The sequence below is a fragment of the Theropithecus gelada genome, chromosome 15 (assembly GCF_003255815.1).
Source record: "Theropithecus gelada isolate Dixy chromosome 15, Tgel_1.0, whole genome shotgun sequence".
Taxonomy (NCBI): Eukaryota; Metazoa; Chordata; class Mammalia; order Primates; family Cercopithecidae; genus Theropithecus; species Theropithecus gelada.
The window spans coordinates 111,314,949-111,328,990 of NC_037683.1; the positions used below are offsets into that span (position 1 = coordinate 111,314,949).

Below are 14,042 nucleotides of genomic sequence, written 5' to 3' on the forward strand. Positions count from 1 at the left end.
AGCCAGGCCTGGCTGGCCCTAGAGAAAGTGCTTCCACCACCATACGCACCCAGCCAGTGCCTACTGGCTGCTCAGACCGCCACCAGCCCTAGGAGCCGTGATTGCTGGAGAGTGGGGTGGGAGGATGGGCTGGTGGTGAGGAGGTTTTTCTTTATCTACTTCTTTAGTGTTTCCTTTATAATAAGCAATTTTTGTTACAAAAGTGGAATCCAGAGATAGTGACAAAATAACACTGGTGCCAGGAACTGTGCTAGGAATATAAGAGTTTTCCTCCAGATCTGGATCTCTGCTGTGGATATCCACCAGTCACACACGCTTATTGGAAATAAAAAGCATTCTTTCCAGACTTATTCCAAACCCTGGCTACAGGGATTCTGGGGTTGCCGTTACGTTACTACGTGACCTATGTCCCAGATGAGGAACCTGCCAGTCTGCCTCCTCGCCCTCGGGAGAGCCAGGCTCTGCAGTCGCTGTATGTGGATAATCCTTTGGAGCCCGGAATAAGAGCGTTTTATGTGTCAATTTTTTTTTTTATCAGCGGGGTTTCTCACCTCCCACCTGTGCCTGAGTGGTGGCTTCTTGGTGTCCTGAAAGGGGGGCTCAGCCGGAGAAGCAGCTCCTTGTTTCTAGGCAGCCCGTCCTATTTATAGACCGCTGTGGCTCCCTGGCAGCTGCCACGGTCCCCAGGCCAGAGGGAGTTCCTTGAGGGCCGCAGCAGTTGTCTGAGTCATGTGTTTTGGGCCTTTTCCTTAGAGGTCCTGGCAGGACCAGCACAGATTTCTTATCGGCTCCCACACTGCGGAGCCGCAGCCCTCAGAGGTAAGCAAGGTTTCCTGCCGGCAGAAAAGGATTTGAAGCATTCCAGCCACAATGACGGACAGAAGCCCCTTCGAAACCGACATGCTCACCCTGACCCGCTACGTTATGGAAAAGGGGCGTCAGGCCAAAGGGACCGGGGAACTCACCCAGCTGCTAAACTCCATGCTGACGGCCATCAAAGCCATCTCCTCGGCCGTGCGCAAGGCCGGCCTGGCCCACCTGTGAGTCCGGGGGAGCGGGCACAGGGCCCAGAGCACCTCAGGCCCAGGCAGGGGTGTGGGAGGCAGGACACTGGGTCCGAAGCTTATTGGCCTGTGTGCCCTCAATGGGAGCTGCATTTCCAGTTCCTACCATGTATGCTTTGGTAACGGGCCTTTGACTTGTTTTAAGAAAGGAACGAAAACATGCTATGAAGAAATATACATGTAATTTTTCCAGTTACTATAATGATACCAAGTGCAGTGGCTTGTTGCATTAAAATATGTATCGTGTTATCATGACTTGTATTTGCACAGAGAGAGTCTCACTGGCACAAAGAAGTAGAGGGATGACCGGAAACATCTCTTTACGTCTTTCGCAGACATGAGCGTTTTACCGCAATAAGCTTTGCTTAGTGTTAGGAGCTGGAAATTATTCGCGACACAGGAAGCTTGGTGGAGCCCCTGCCTGCCTCTGCTCTCTCGTCACCTGAAGGAGTGTTTTGCTGGCTCCGTGCTTTGTTTCTTCTCTGTGACTCTTTATCTTCACCTCCACTCAGTGTGCAGGAAGCTGGGAGGCGCTGGTCCTGGGAGGCGAGTGCGGAGGCCTCTTCCCCAGGTTCGCTTCGGTGCTTTATCCAAGCACGGATGAGGCCGAGCTCACATTACACTGCTGATGGTCACAGCCCAGTGACCAGTTTAAGTCTGATAAAAAGAACCCGGCGGCCGGGCACGGTGGCTCATGACTGTAATCCTGGCACTTTGGGAGGCCAAAGTGGGTGGATAATGAGGTCAAGAGATCGAGACCATCCTGGCCAACATGGTGAAACCCTGTCTCTACTAAAAATACAAAAAATAGCTGGGTGTGGTGGCGGCGCCTGTAATCCCAGCTACTCGGGAGGCTGAGGCAGGAGAATCGCTTGAACCCGGGAGGTGGAGGTTGCAGTGAGCCGAGGTCGCACCACTGCCCTCCAGCCTGGGTGACAGGACGAGACTCCGTCTCAAAACGTACATACAAACAAACAAAAGACCGAGCTTTCTCTGGGCTTCCCTTGTAGTAATTCCAGGGGAGGTCCTCTCAGGAGCTGAAGGAACACATATTTTTGGGGACAAAAGAGATTCAAACTGAAGAGCTAACAAAGTCCAATCGTTTAAAATATTTATTCTGAACAATTAAGTGCTTTTAACACAAAAAGCGATAGCATTAGATGACAAGATGTAATTATCATTTGATCACCACAGACTGTGTTTATGTAGGGGTGGGGACCCAGTAGCAGGACCGACGCCTTATCTTCGTGTTTTTCCTGTGTGTGATGCTCCAGCTCTGTTTTTACCTCATTTGGCAGTAACAGCCACCCTCTGCATTGAAGCGGCTTCCGGAATGTGAGGGCAGCCGGCACCTTGTCCTGCTCCTGTGGGTGAGAGCCCTGCCGACTGATGGTAGACAGGGACTTTGCCTCTCGCTGTGCGGACGCTGCTATCCTCAGCCCAGCTGCCTGAGCCCATCTCAGGGCGATTCACCACACGAATCGGGCTCCTCCTCTGTGCAGGGCTCTTGGCCAGCCCGTGGCTGCCGTGGTAGGGGTCTTGCTTATCTGCTGCAAAACTGACTTTACAGCAGCTGAGCAAGGAGACAAAGTGGTCCTAGGAACTGGATAATCGAGGTGCTTATTAACTTGGCATTTCCTACCGTGTGATAATGGGCAGTGATTTACTCTCCCTAGGACCTCAGTCTCCCTTTGTGAAATGGAGAGGATACTAGCACCCCTAACTCTCAGGGTTGTTGCAGAGATAGCAAGTGCCTGTGATGACGACTTCAACTGTGCCAGCCCCGTAACACACGCACAGTGCCTGTCACTACCGCCGTTCCAAGCTCAGACTAGATTTGCCTGTGCCTGAGCCGTCGATGACCACTGGGTGGCAGGCGCAGCCAATGGAAGCCTCTGGGCGGCTGGGGCAGGGTCCTGGGGCCAGCAGGGGCCCCATATCCCAGCCGGGACCCCATGTTCTGCCAACTCAGACAGCATCCTTCCCTGGCCCCTGTGTAGCAGACACCCAGGGAGGCAGCAGGGGAAGCCCAGTGGCTAGAAATTATTTCTTTCTAAGAAGATACTTGGGCTATTTTTAAAAAGACCCTGGCATTGCTTCCCAGGGAGGGAAAGGGCGGTCCTCCATCCTGCAGCAGCCAGGCTGTATGAGGCCTGTCTCACACCCCCACCACCACCCAGGCGTTCTGGGCAGACATTTCTAGCACAGGCTCCGGGAATGCAATTTAAAAGTTACGAGCGTCTCCTTTTCACCTTCTCTTTCCTCTTCTCCTCACGGTGGGAACAGGAGAGGCTGGAGTACCCGTCCAGGGCCTCTCCTTGGCTCTCTCATGGCCATGGGGGAACATTTCTTTAGAGACTGTCAGTGAGCTTTAGTGCCGGTCAGAACTCTGCGAGACACTGTCCTACAGGCCAGAGAGCCCCTTTCGCGCATCATCGCAGGTGAAGCTGTTGCCAGGAACTCACATCTCCCGGTGCGTTTCCGTTCTTTCCAGGGAAGGGGTGCTGCCCAGCACCTGGAGGGAGGGTGCAGGGGGTCGGCCGAGGGGTGGGGTTAGACGGATGAGGGGGATTTGCAAAGCGCAGGACGGAGCCTGTTTCTCAGCTCTGCCCACCGCAGGCCTGGGCCGGCTGTTCATTCTGCAGCGGCAGGTGCATCCAGATTCTGTGTCGAACAAGGGCCTGCGTCTGTGGTCCCCTGAAACGCAGATGCCATCAACCTAGTTTTGTGGCTGCTATTGTTTGCTTGCTTTTGTCCTGACCAGGAGGCACAGTCTTCGGGGTGAGGAGCGTTTTCCAAGGCAGCTGACTGCTCACATCACGGTTCCTCAGACACAAACGATGTGCCGGGGGGGTGGTTGTGTTGCGGGGTGAGTGGGGGTGCCGTTCAGGGGAGAGGGTGGGAAACGGGTTTGTTCCCTGCTTAGGGTAGATCAGTGGTTCCCAACCCTGGCTGCTTGTTAGAACCACCTGAGATTTCCTTCCACAAATAAATGGCATTCACAACAGGAGGGAAGGGAATTCCTTTCTTGCCATCCTTTCCTCATAACTCAGTGAACAGACATGGAGCACGTGCTGTGTGTCCGGGGACTGCAGAACAGACAGAAGGACGGATCCTGCCCTCTGCAAGCAGGTCATGCAGCAGGAAGCTGGTCCGTGAGTGTGGTGAGCACTGAGGAGGGATGATGAGGTGTGTCTGGTGTGTGGGGCACACTTGAGAGGACCAGGGAGGTGTCCCAGAGGAAAAGGAGGAAGAGCAGGAAGAAAGCTGGGCACTGCTGTGGTGGGAACGCCATTAGTGAAGGCGAGAAGGACCGGAGCCCCTCGCTAGGTGCTGGCCCAGGGACATCTGTGGCTGCTGGAACGTGAGAGGGTGGCTGAGCCTCGCTGCAGGGGTGCAGGTGGACACATGAAGGATGCGGCTTCCCTCAAAGTGGAAGAAAAATTCCTGCCACTGTGGAGCTCACAGACGATAAACAGGAGCTAGATGGTGGTCAGGGCAGAGAAAATGCATCAAGTAGGACGTTGGGGACCGGGGATGCTGCTCTAGAGAGACGGCCAGAGAAGGCACCACTGAGAGATGATCCTGGAGCCAAGGCGTGGCTGGCGTGGCCGCCGCAGGGCTCTAGAGGAGGACTGTCCCAGGTGGGGCAGCAAGGCCAGTGGGCAGCCACAAGGCAGGTGTGTGCCTTGGAGGTTTCAGAGGCTGGGGCAGGCCCTGTGAGGACGAGCGAGACGGGCAGCCATGCCAACCTGGGCACAGAGATTCCACGGTGGTGCCTGACAGCTGCTTGGGGACTTGGGTTTTGCCTCTGGGTGAGACTGGAGGGCACGTTAGGAGGGCCCCTCCTGCTGCTGTGTTGAGAACCCCCAAAGGGGCAAGGGTGGAAATGGGGAGAACTTTGCCTATGAATACTCTAAAACCCAAAGCCTCTAGATAGAATTTTTTTTGAGGTTCTCACTCCATCGCCCAGGCTGGAATGCAGTGGCGTGATCACAGCTCACTGCAACCTCCACCTCCCCCGGCTTAGGTGATCCTTTCATCTCAGCCTCCCAAGTAGCGGGGACTACAGGTGTGTGCCACCACGTCCAGCTACATTTTGTATTTTTTTGTAAAGACAGGGTCCCACTGTGTTGCCCAAACTGGTCTTGAACTCCTGGGCTCAAGTGACCTACACGCCTCAGCCTCCCACAGTGCTGGGATTACAGGCGTGAGCCCCCGTCCCTGACCAGCATAGAATTCTCATAATAGCACTCTTACATTGCTTGGGATGGCAGTGAAGAAACAAATGAAATAAGTCTGCCCCCCAAATTTCCTTCTCAGTTCAAGTAACACCAGGCTACCACAGGGCAATTTTAATTCGTCCCAGCAGGGCACTGTGTGAGGATAATCCACAAAGGCTTGAAATTCCAGGGGTTGGCCGGGCGCGGTGGCTCACGCCTGTAATCCCAGCACTTTGGGAGGCCAAGGCGGGCAGATTACGGAGTCAGGAGATCAAGACCATCCTGGCTAACACAGTGAAACCCCATCTCTACTAAAAATACAGAAAAAAATTAGCCGGGCGTGGTGGTGGGCATCTGTAGTCCCAGCTACTTGGGAGGCTGAGGCAAGAGAATGGTGTGAACCCGGGAGGCGGAGCTTGCGGTGAGCAGAGTTCGTGCCATTCCACTCCAGCCTGGGCGGCACAGCGAGATGCCTTCTCAAAAAATAAAATAAAATAAAATAATTAAAATAAAATAAAATAGAAATTCCAGGGCTGGAGGCCACGGCCCTTTACTTGTGGAGCCCTCAGTTATGGCGATGGGCCTGATTTGATGAACCCCCCGTCTGCTCCGTCTCCCTGTGCTGAGCGTGGATTTGTGTTTTAGCGAGACTGAATCCTGGCTCATCTCACTGGGAGGCTAAGAAAGTATGACAACGACTCCAAGGTGTAAGGGAGGCAAGGCTGAGAGGCAGCCTGCGAGGCATCATCGCCTTCTTCTGCACGTGTGACTTGGAGACTCCAGAGACACAGAACGAGAGGGGAGTGCCCTGCTGGCGTTTGAGCGTCCCCGGCTCTTTGCTGGAGTTAAGACCCCCTAGTGACTTCATTTAGCCTTTTGTCTCCTCAGGTATGGAATCGCAGGAAGCGTGAACGTGACGGGAGATGAGGTGAAGAAACTGGACGTGCTATCCAATTCCCTGGTGATCAACATGCTCCAATCCTCCTATAGCACCTGCGTCCTGGTCTCAGAGGAGAATAAGGACGCCATCATCACCGCCAAGGAGAAGAGGGTGCGTCCTGGGGCTGCGGTGTCCGCACTGGCCAGTAGATGATGACACTGAGCCAGAAATAAGCTGCCTTGCTTTTCTTTAATTCCCGGGATTTTCCTCTATTTCCTAACATTTGTTTTCGGGAAACAAACGATTGCATACTTCTCTAGTTGGAAGTCTTGTGCCGTCTAGTGAAAGAAGACTCCACAGTAGTCAGTGATTCGTTTAGGAAATAGTTCCAAGGGATGTAGGAGCCGCCTCAGTGGACGCTCGTTTGTGGCTGTTCACTTAATCAGTAACAAGTGCCACATTTTTGGGGGCTTAACCTTGTGGAGTCCAGGGAAGAGCTGTACTATACAGCCTCACACTCCCCCGGCCTTCTCATCTCCACCCCCACCCCCAGCCCGCACTTTGCGAGGGGTTGGTTTCAGCAGAGATTTCTTCGTGTCTGACAAGCTGTTAGACTGGTCCAGCCTCCTGTGCTCCTGCCTCGTAGGATGTGAAGCCGGTGAACGCAGGCACGGCTGGCAGGGTCTGCATTCACTGTGGGTTCACACACAGCTTGTTATTCAGAGAGGTTTGCTGATGGCTAAAGTTCAGCTGCAATACAGTCAATAGACAAGAGGCCATTTCTTTTTTTTTTTTTTTTTTTGAGACGGAGTCTCGCTCTGCCGCCCAGGCTGGAGTGCAGTGGCCGGATCTCAGCTCACTGCAAGCTCCGCCTCCCGGGTTCACGCCATTCTCCTGCCTCAGCCTCCCGAGTAGCTGGGACCACAGGCGCCGCCACCTCGCCCGGCTAGTTGTTTGCATTTTTTAGTAGAGACGGGGTTTCACCGTGTTAGCCAGGATGGTCTCGATCTCCTGACCTCGTGATCCACCCGTCTCGGCCTCCCAAAGTGCTGGGATTACAGGCGTGAGCCACCGCGCCCGGCCAAGAGGCCATTTCTTTGTGATTAGCTGGAGGAATGGAAAAGAAGATAAAGCCAAATTTATTTAACCTCTGCTCTATGCCAGGTACTGCACAAGGCACTTTCACCCTCATCTCACATAATTTAAGCTACATCACACCTATTACTTCCAACTTTCAGTTTCAGTTGATATGACCCTTGTTTCTCTCTCCAGTCTGATGTACCATTGTCTTCTCCGATTGGCCTGAGCCACATGGGTCTTCAGGCCAGTTCCTTTATTTATTTATTTGTTTGAGACAGAGTCTTGCTCTATTGCCCGGCTGGACAGGCTGGAGTTCAATGATGCGCTCTCAGCTCACTGTAACCTCTGCCTCCCAGGTTCGAGCAGTTCTCCCGCCTCAGCCTCCTGAGTAGCTGGGATTACAGGCGCCGCCACCACGCCCAGCTAATTTTTGTATTTTTAGTAGAGACTGGGTTTTGCCATGTTGGCCAGGCTGGTCTCGATCTCCTGACCTCAGGTGATCCACCTGCCTCAGGCTCCCAAGCTGTTGGGATACAGGCTGAGCCGCCACGCCTGGCCCATGCCAGCTCTTGAATACTCCAAACCTGCTGATCTCTCTGCCAAAAATTCTCGTCTCTAGGATGGGCGCAGTGGCTCACACCTGCAATCCCAGGGCTTTGGGAGGCTGAGGTGGGAGGACTGCTTGAGCTCAGGAGTTTGAGACTAACCTAGGCAACATAAATAAAGATGCAAAAGATAAAAATTTAGTTCGGCATGGTGGTGTGCACCTGTAGTCCCAGCTACTCGGGAGGCTGAGGTGGGAGGATTGCTTGAGCCCAGGATCTCTCGGCTACAGCGAGCTGTGACCACACCACTGCACTCCGTCCTGGGCAACAGAGTGAGACTCTGTCGAGAAAACAAGACAAAACAAAAACAAAAAAACAAAAAGAAAATTTGCTGTCTAGGTCTCTGTGTGTTTCTTCATCTCTTAATTCTAGTCAGGCCTGTCGTCAAATGTGGCCCCTCACGGCTCTCCAGCAGCCCCCAGCCTGCGTGGGTTTCCTTAGGGCACGTGCCACAGTCTGCGTGTGTGTGCTGACCTGTGCGTTTTCTGTCTGTTCTCCCACCGGAAGGTCAGTGCCAGGAAATCCAGCCCTGCTGCCGGGATCGCCGCCCCCCGGAAACAAACCCCGGGCCTTGAACAGTTCCCAGCGTGTGCTGGAAGCTCAGCGTGTGTCTGCTGAACTCATGCATGATGAATGAATGGGCGAAACTGGATTATTTTTTGAAAATTGGATTATTATACAGATGTTGGGGAATTTCCAAGTTTACAGATTATCTAACTTTTCTCCTCTGGCTGAGCAAGAAAAAAAAAAAAAAAAAAAAAAACAGAAACAAAGCTCAAATGAAGCTAGGCCAATACTCACTGGAAAGTCGGGGAGAACTAAATTGAGTGGAGGGAGAAATGACCTCATTTCACCAGAAGTCGCATTACCCGTGTTTAGTTGACCTGGGGGCTCTGGTCCCCTTCACTACGGGTCTCTCAGGACCCTGCACACAGGGGGCTATAAAAAGGACCTGCGGACTTCCCTCGACGGCTGGAGCTGCCAGGGACAGCAGAGTTGGGTGGCCGTGGGGGACGTGGGTCTCTCAAGACCGCACCCACTTTATCTTCTGGTCTTTGAATCAGACAGGAGAGATGGATACAAAACCCAGAGGAGTATTTGTGTATAAGCCGGCACCCTGCCCTCCGTAAGTCGTGGTGTTTTTTGATAAGGATATTGCGTGGTTCTCAGTTTCTTTTCGATGTGGTGTGCTCTGCCGCGCACAGCCCTGACACGGAGCAATTGTGCTGATGGGAAGATGTGCTGACCAGTTGGTGCTTCCCTCTCTGATTTAGGGGAAATACGTGGTCTGCTTTGACCCACTGGATGGATCTTCCAACATTGACTGCCTGGCCTCCATCGGAACCATCTTTGCCATCTACAGAAAGGTGAGTAGACAGGCTGACATTTCGCACCTCCTTCCTGTGGAGGTCTCTGGAAGATTCCTGGGCTGAGAGCTGTGTGTTTGGAGTCCTACCCTCTGTCTTCTCACCAGTGAGAAAAGCCACCGTAGCAAACCACCAACTTCTCTCTGCCTGGGGCTCCCGTTAGAAGGACTGGAACGGCGGTTCTCCCTCTGCCTGCTTTCTGGCATTCCTGGGAGGGTAACACAGAAGGACAGCTGGGATCTTGTTTTGAAAGTCTGGGTGCAACACAAATGTCAGGCGTGGCATTAGGTTCCAGGTGGCATATTCTGAATCTCTGACATCCTCCCCCCTCTTGCCTCATCTCTCCTGTCCCCAGCCAGAGTTTTCTGCTAACTCATTGGATTAGATTGAACTAATCTAACCTGGATGGTCCACGTGATCTCCCTATTTGAAATCTGAACCCCTGAGTACACCTGCAAAGTCTTTGTTGCTATGTAATGCTGGGTGTTCACAGATCACACAGAAATTTTCAATTCTGAAAACTTGTCCTTCATTCCATATAAAATGTACAACAGCAATAAAATCCATAGCAACCTTGCCAGGTGCGGTGGCTCACGCCTGTAATCCCAGAACTTTGGGAGGCCAAGGCAGGTGGATCACTTGAGGCCAGGAGGTGGAGACCGGTCTGGGAAATATGGTGAAACCCCGTCTCTACTAAAAATACAAAAATTAGCCAGGGTGATGGTGCACACCTGTAATTCCAGCTACTCAGGAGGCTGAGGCACAAGAATTGCTTGAACCCAGGAGGTGCAGGTTGCAGTGAGCTGAGATCATACCACTGCACTCCAGCCTGGGTGACAGAGCAAGACTCTCTCTCAAACAAACAAACAAACAATCCATAGCAACCAAAGAGAACAGTAAGCAGAGTGCCAGTGATACTGTATATGAGAGTCTTCTATGTATTAGAAAGTTGACTAAACCGTGCTGTTACAGAGTCTTGAGAGGGGGAATCTACGGCAGAAATATGAGTATTTAAGGCCTGTATAGTTTGGGTTATATTGTGAGAATAATCTGGTAGATATCTAATTCTCAGCCTTAATTCATGCACAAGTGTTGCCTTGGGCTGTAGTTAGGATATCTAAAGTCATATGATTTAAAGACATTGTGGGATTAAGACAAAATACCAGTTTGCTTTCCTGTGTCTTGTGGAGCTGAGGATATGTTTGGGAGTTATTCAGGAAGTATGTACAGCATTTAGTTTTAATTATACATCATGGTCCCCACTGTCAATTACATCTGGGATTCCTGTGGGGCTTGACAACAGGTTGGCAAAATATACATATTTAACAGGCTGGGCAGGGTGGCTCACGCCTGTAATCCCAGCATTTTGGGAGGCCGAGGTGGGCAGATCACCCGAGGTCAGGAGTTTGAGACCAGCCTAGCCAACATGGTGAAACCCCATCTCTACTAAAAATACCTAAAAGTAGCTGAGCACAGTGGCGGGCGCCTGTAATCCCTGCTACTCAGGAGGCTGAGACAGGAGAATTGCTTGAACCCGGTGGGCAGAGGTTGCAGGGAGCTGAGATCACGCCATTGCACTCCAGCCTGGGCAACAAGGGTGAAACTGTGTCTCCAAAAAAAAAAAAAAAAAAAAATCAGCCGGGAGCAGTGGCCTGTGACTGTGGTCCCAGCTACTTGGCTGAGACATGATAACTGCTTGAACCTGGAGGTGGAAGTTATAGTGAGCTGAGATTGCACCACTGCACTCCAGCCTGGGCAACAGAGCAAGACTCCCTCTCAAAACAGACAGACTACACACACACACACACACACACACATATTTAACAGATTATAGGAGGAGCTATGAGTCTTTATGAAGATGGTCCTGACATATGTGTATTGAATAAATACGCATGTATGACCCATGTTTATTTTGCGGTGGAGACTTCACATGCAAATGTGTTCCATTTAGGCCCTATATGTCAAGTTCTTTCTAGGACATAAAGGCACACGGTGCTTTCTGTAAACTGGCCAGACCTGGCCCATGGTTGGTGGTCTTTTATCAGGAGAGCTACTGAAATTAGTCTCTTGTCTAATTAAAGCTGTAGTCTTGGCTGGTGGAACAAGAGGCTGGGGGCGAGTTAGTCGGCTGATCCGAAGGCCGGCGCTTGTTTGGCTGCTGGAGAAAAAGAAAAACCTGTGGCAGTTAGGACACGGCTTCCTCTTCAAGTGCAGGAGTGAGTGACTAGCCCTGGCCTGGCGTGGTCTTAGGTCCCATTTCTAACTGGGTATTTTACTGTGACAAACAGTCTATTTTGTCAATCTTAGGGTTTTCAGTTGTGCCTAATTCCAAAACGTGGGGGAGGTTAGGGAGGCATGTCTGAGCCTGCTTCCTAACGCGGCCTGAAGTAGTTTTCAGTTTATCTGGGGATTTCCTTCAGCCAAGAGGCAGGTCCATTCCGTCTGTTGAGAGGCTTAGGATTTTATTTTAGTTGATATTCTCTCTTTTTTGTCCGGGTGTTCCAGGGGCAGTATTGATGGCCAAGCTTTTATTTTGTCCCATATGGATGCTGGGGTGGTGTGGTTACCTTCCCTGGGTCCATCATGTTCCCCCAATGGCCCAGGGACTTAGAGTTAAGACAGTGAAAGCCAGTTAAATGTTCCAGGCCAGATGGGAGTGGAGGTGGGCAGGCACTCATTAACCTTAAAACCCCTTTTAAGCAACGTAAAAGCCAAAAACCCAAAGCCAAAAGGCAAAGTTCCAAAATTGACTTACCTACAAATCTATACATTGAGCTACTGTGAGCTTGGCTAGTAGCACTTACCTGCACAAATGCAAGCATTTTGTTCAGCTGTCGAAGCCTCTGTGTGTCCGTCCTGGATTTGGAGGCTCTGAATTAATTTGATCCCACGAGACTGGCCCTTACTATCTCAGATGCTCACTTCTTCCACGATAGTCCTTAGGCCTGGGGGCATTGAATAGTTTCAGTTCTGGAGGTAAAACAAAATATAAAGAATTAGTAATGTTTTAAAGCATCATAAGCCCAGCCTAGTTCTGAGAGACGGGGTTTCACCGTGTTAGCCAGGATGGTCTCGATCTCCTGACCTCATGGTCCGCCCGCCCCGGCCTCCCAAAGTGCTGGGATTCCAGGCGTGAGCCACCGTGCCCGGTGTAGCAACGTTTTAAACCATCGTAAGCCCAGCCTAGTTCTGAGAATGACAGGAAAGGAGATTTTAAGTAGTTATAAGCATTTTAATTATTTGGTATTAAGGCACTGAATAAATCATATTTAGACAGAGGCAAAATTAATAAATTAATCTTACTGGTTTTGACTACAGGGCTGTCTTTGTGTCTCATTAAAGCAGGTGACTTTGATTGTCACCTTTGCCTGGATCCAGAGACAAGGCTTTGGTTGGCTTGAGTTTGGTGTCGATACTGGCAGGAGTCGATGCCTTCTTCAGATGGAATATGTGCAACCTGGAGTCGAAGCCCTGTAGCTTAACTGCACAAGGATTAGGTAATAATAGGGGCCTTTTTTAGGGACTGGAGGTCGTGATCCTAGAGACTTTGACTTGACTGGAACCTGTAAAATGATTTTAAAACCTCGTGGTGATTAATTTTTATAGGTTTGGTAAACCCCAGCAGAAAGTCAGAAACTGAATTTAGGATTCAATTTTGAAAATGTCAAAGATGTTAAAAGGCTCAACACAATTGATTAAAACAGAACTGTAGATCACTGTTAAACAATAGTTGCTCATTTAACTGGAGTGATAATCGAAAGATTTAAAAGGCAATCCAGGCTAGGCGTGGTGGCTCTCACCTGTAATCCCAGCACTTTGGGAGGCTGAGGCGGGTGGATCATTTGAGGCCAGGAGTTCAAGACCAGCCTGGCCAACATGGCTAAACACTGTCTCTGCTAAAAATACAAAAATTAGCTGGGCATGTTGGACCAGCTACTTGGGAGGCTGAGGCATGAGAATCACTTGAACCTAGGAGGCGGAGGTTGCAGTGAGCTGAGATAGCGCCACTGCACTGCAGCCTGGGCAACAGAGCAAGACTGTCTCGAACAAACAAACAAATAAAAGGCAATACAGAAGGTGTTATGGATGCACAAACCTTAATCCTTTCAGACCTCAGCTTTTCTAAGCAATTAAAACCTAATAAAGACAACATAGGACTTATTTTGATAAAATGTAAAGTGTTGTTTCTTAAGCCAATTACCAGACAGGGAAAGAAAAACCTGCAGTGTAGCTGCTTCTCCTTAGGGGAAGCCTATTTGGATAACCTGGAAGTCAAACCTGGAGTGTATCAGGGAAACCTGGAGTGTGTCAGGGAAACCTGGAGTGTATCAGGGAAACCTGGAGTGTATCATCAGGGAAACCTGGAGTGTGTCAGGGAAACCTGGAGTGTATCATCAGGGAAACCTGGAGTGTGTCAGGGAAACCTGGAGTGTGTCAGGGAAACCTGGAGTGTATCATCAGGGAAACCTGGAGTGTATCATCAGGGAAACCTGGAGTGTGTCAGGGAAACCTGGAGTGTGTCAGGGAAACCTGGAGTGTATCAGGGAAACCTGGAGTGTGTCATCAGGGAAACCTGGAGTGTGTCAGGGAAACCTGGAGTGTATCAGGGAAACCTGGAGTGTATCATCAGGGAAACCTGGAGTGTGTCAGGGAAACCTGGAGTGTATCATCAGGGAAACCCGGAGTGTGTCATCAGGGAAACCTGGAGTGTGTCAGGGAAACCTAGAGTGTAAACCTGGAGTGTATCATCAGGGAAACCTGGAGTGTGTCAGGGAAACCTAGAGTGTAAACCTGGAGTGTGTCAGGGAAACCTGGAGTGTGTC

General features: G+C 50.9%; 1 protein-coding gene across 1 annotated transcript in view; it reads left to right on the forward strand.

The window, feature by feature from the left end:
* Positions 1-764: 764 nt before the first annotated feature.
* The window catches only part of FBP2 (fructose-bisphosphatase 2), a 34,966-nt gene continuing 21,688 nt past the window's right edge, over positions 765-14,042 (forward strand). Inside the window, exons 1-3 of the mRNA XM_025359919.1 lie at positions 765-1,040; positions 6,176-6,338; positions 9,127-9,219. Coding sequence (XP_025215704.1) covers positions 871-1,040; positions 6,176-6,338; positions 9,127-9,219 — 426 coding nt within the window. The 5' untranslated portion in view covers positions 765-870. The remainder of the gene's footprint in view (positions 1,041-6,175; positions 6,339-9,126; positions 9,220-14,042) is intronic.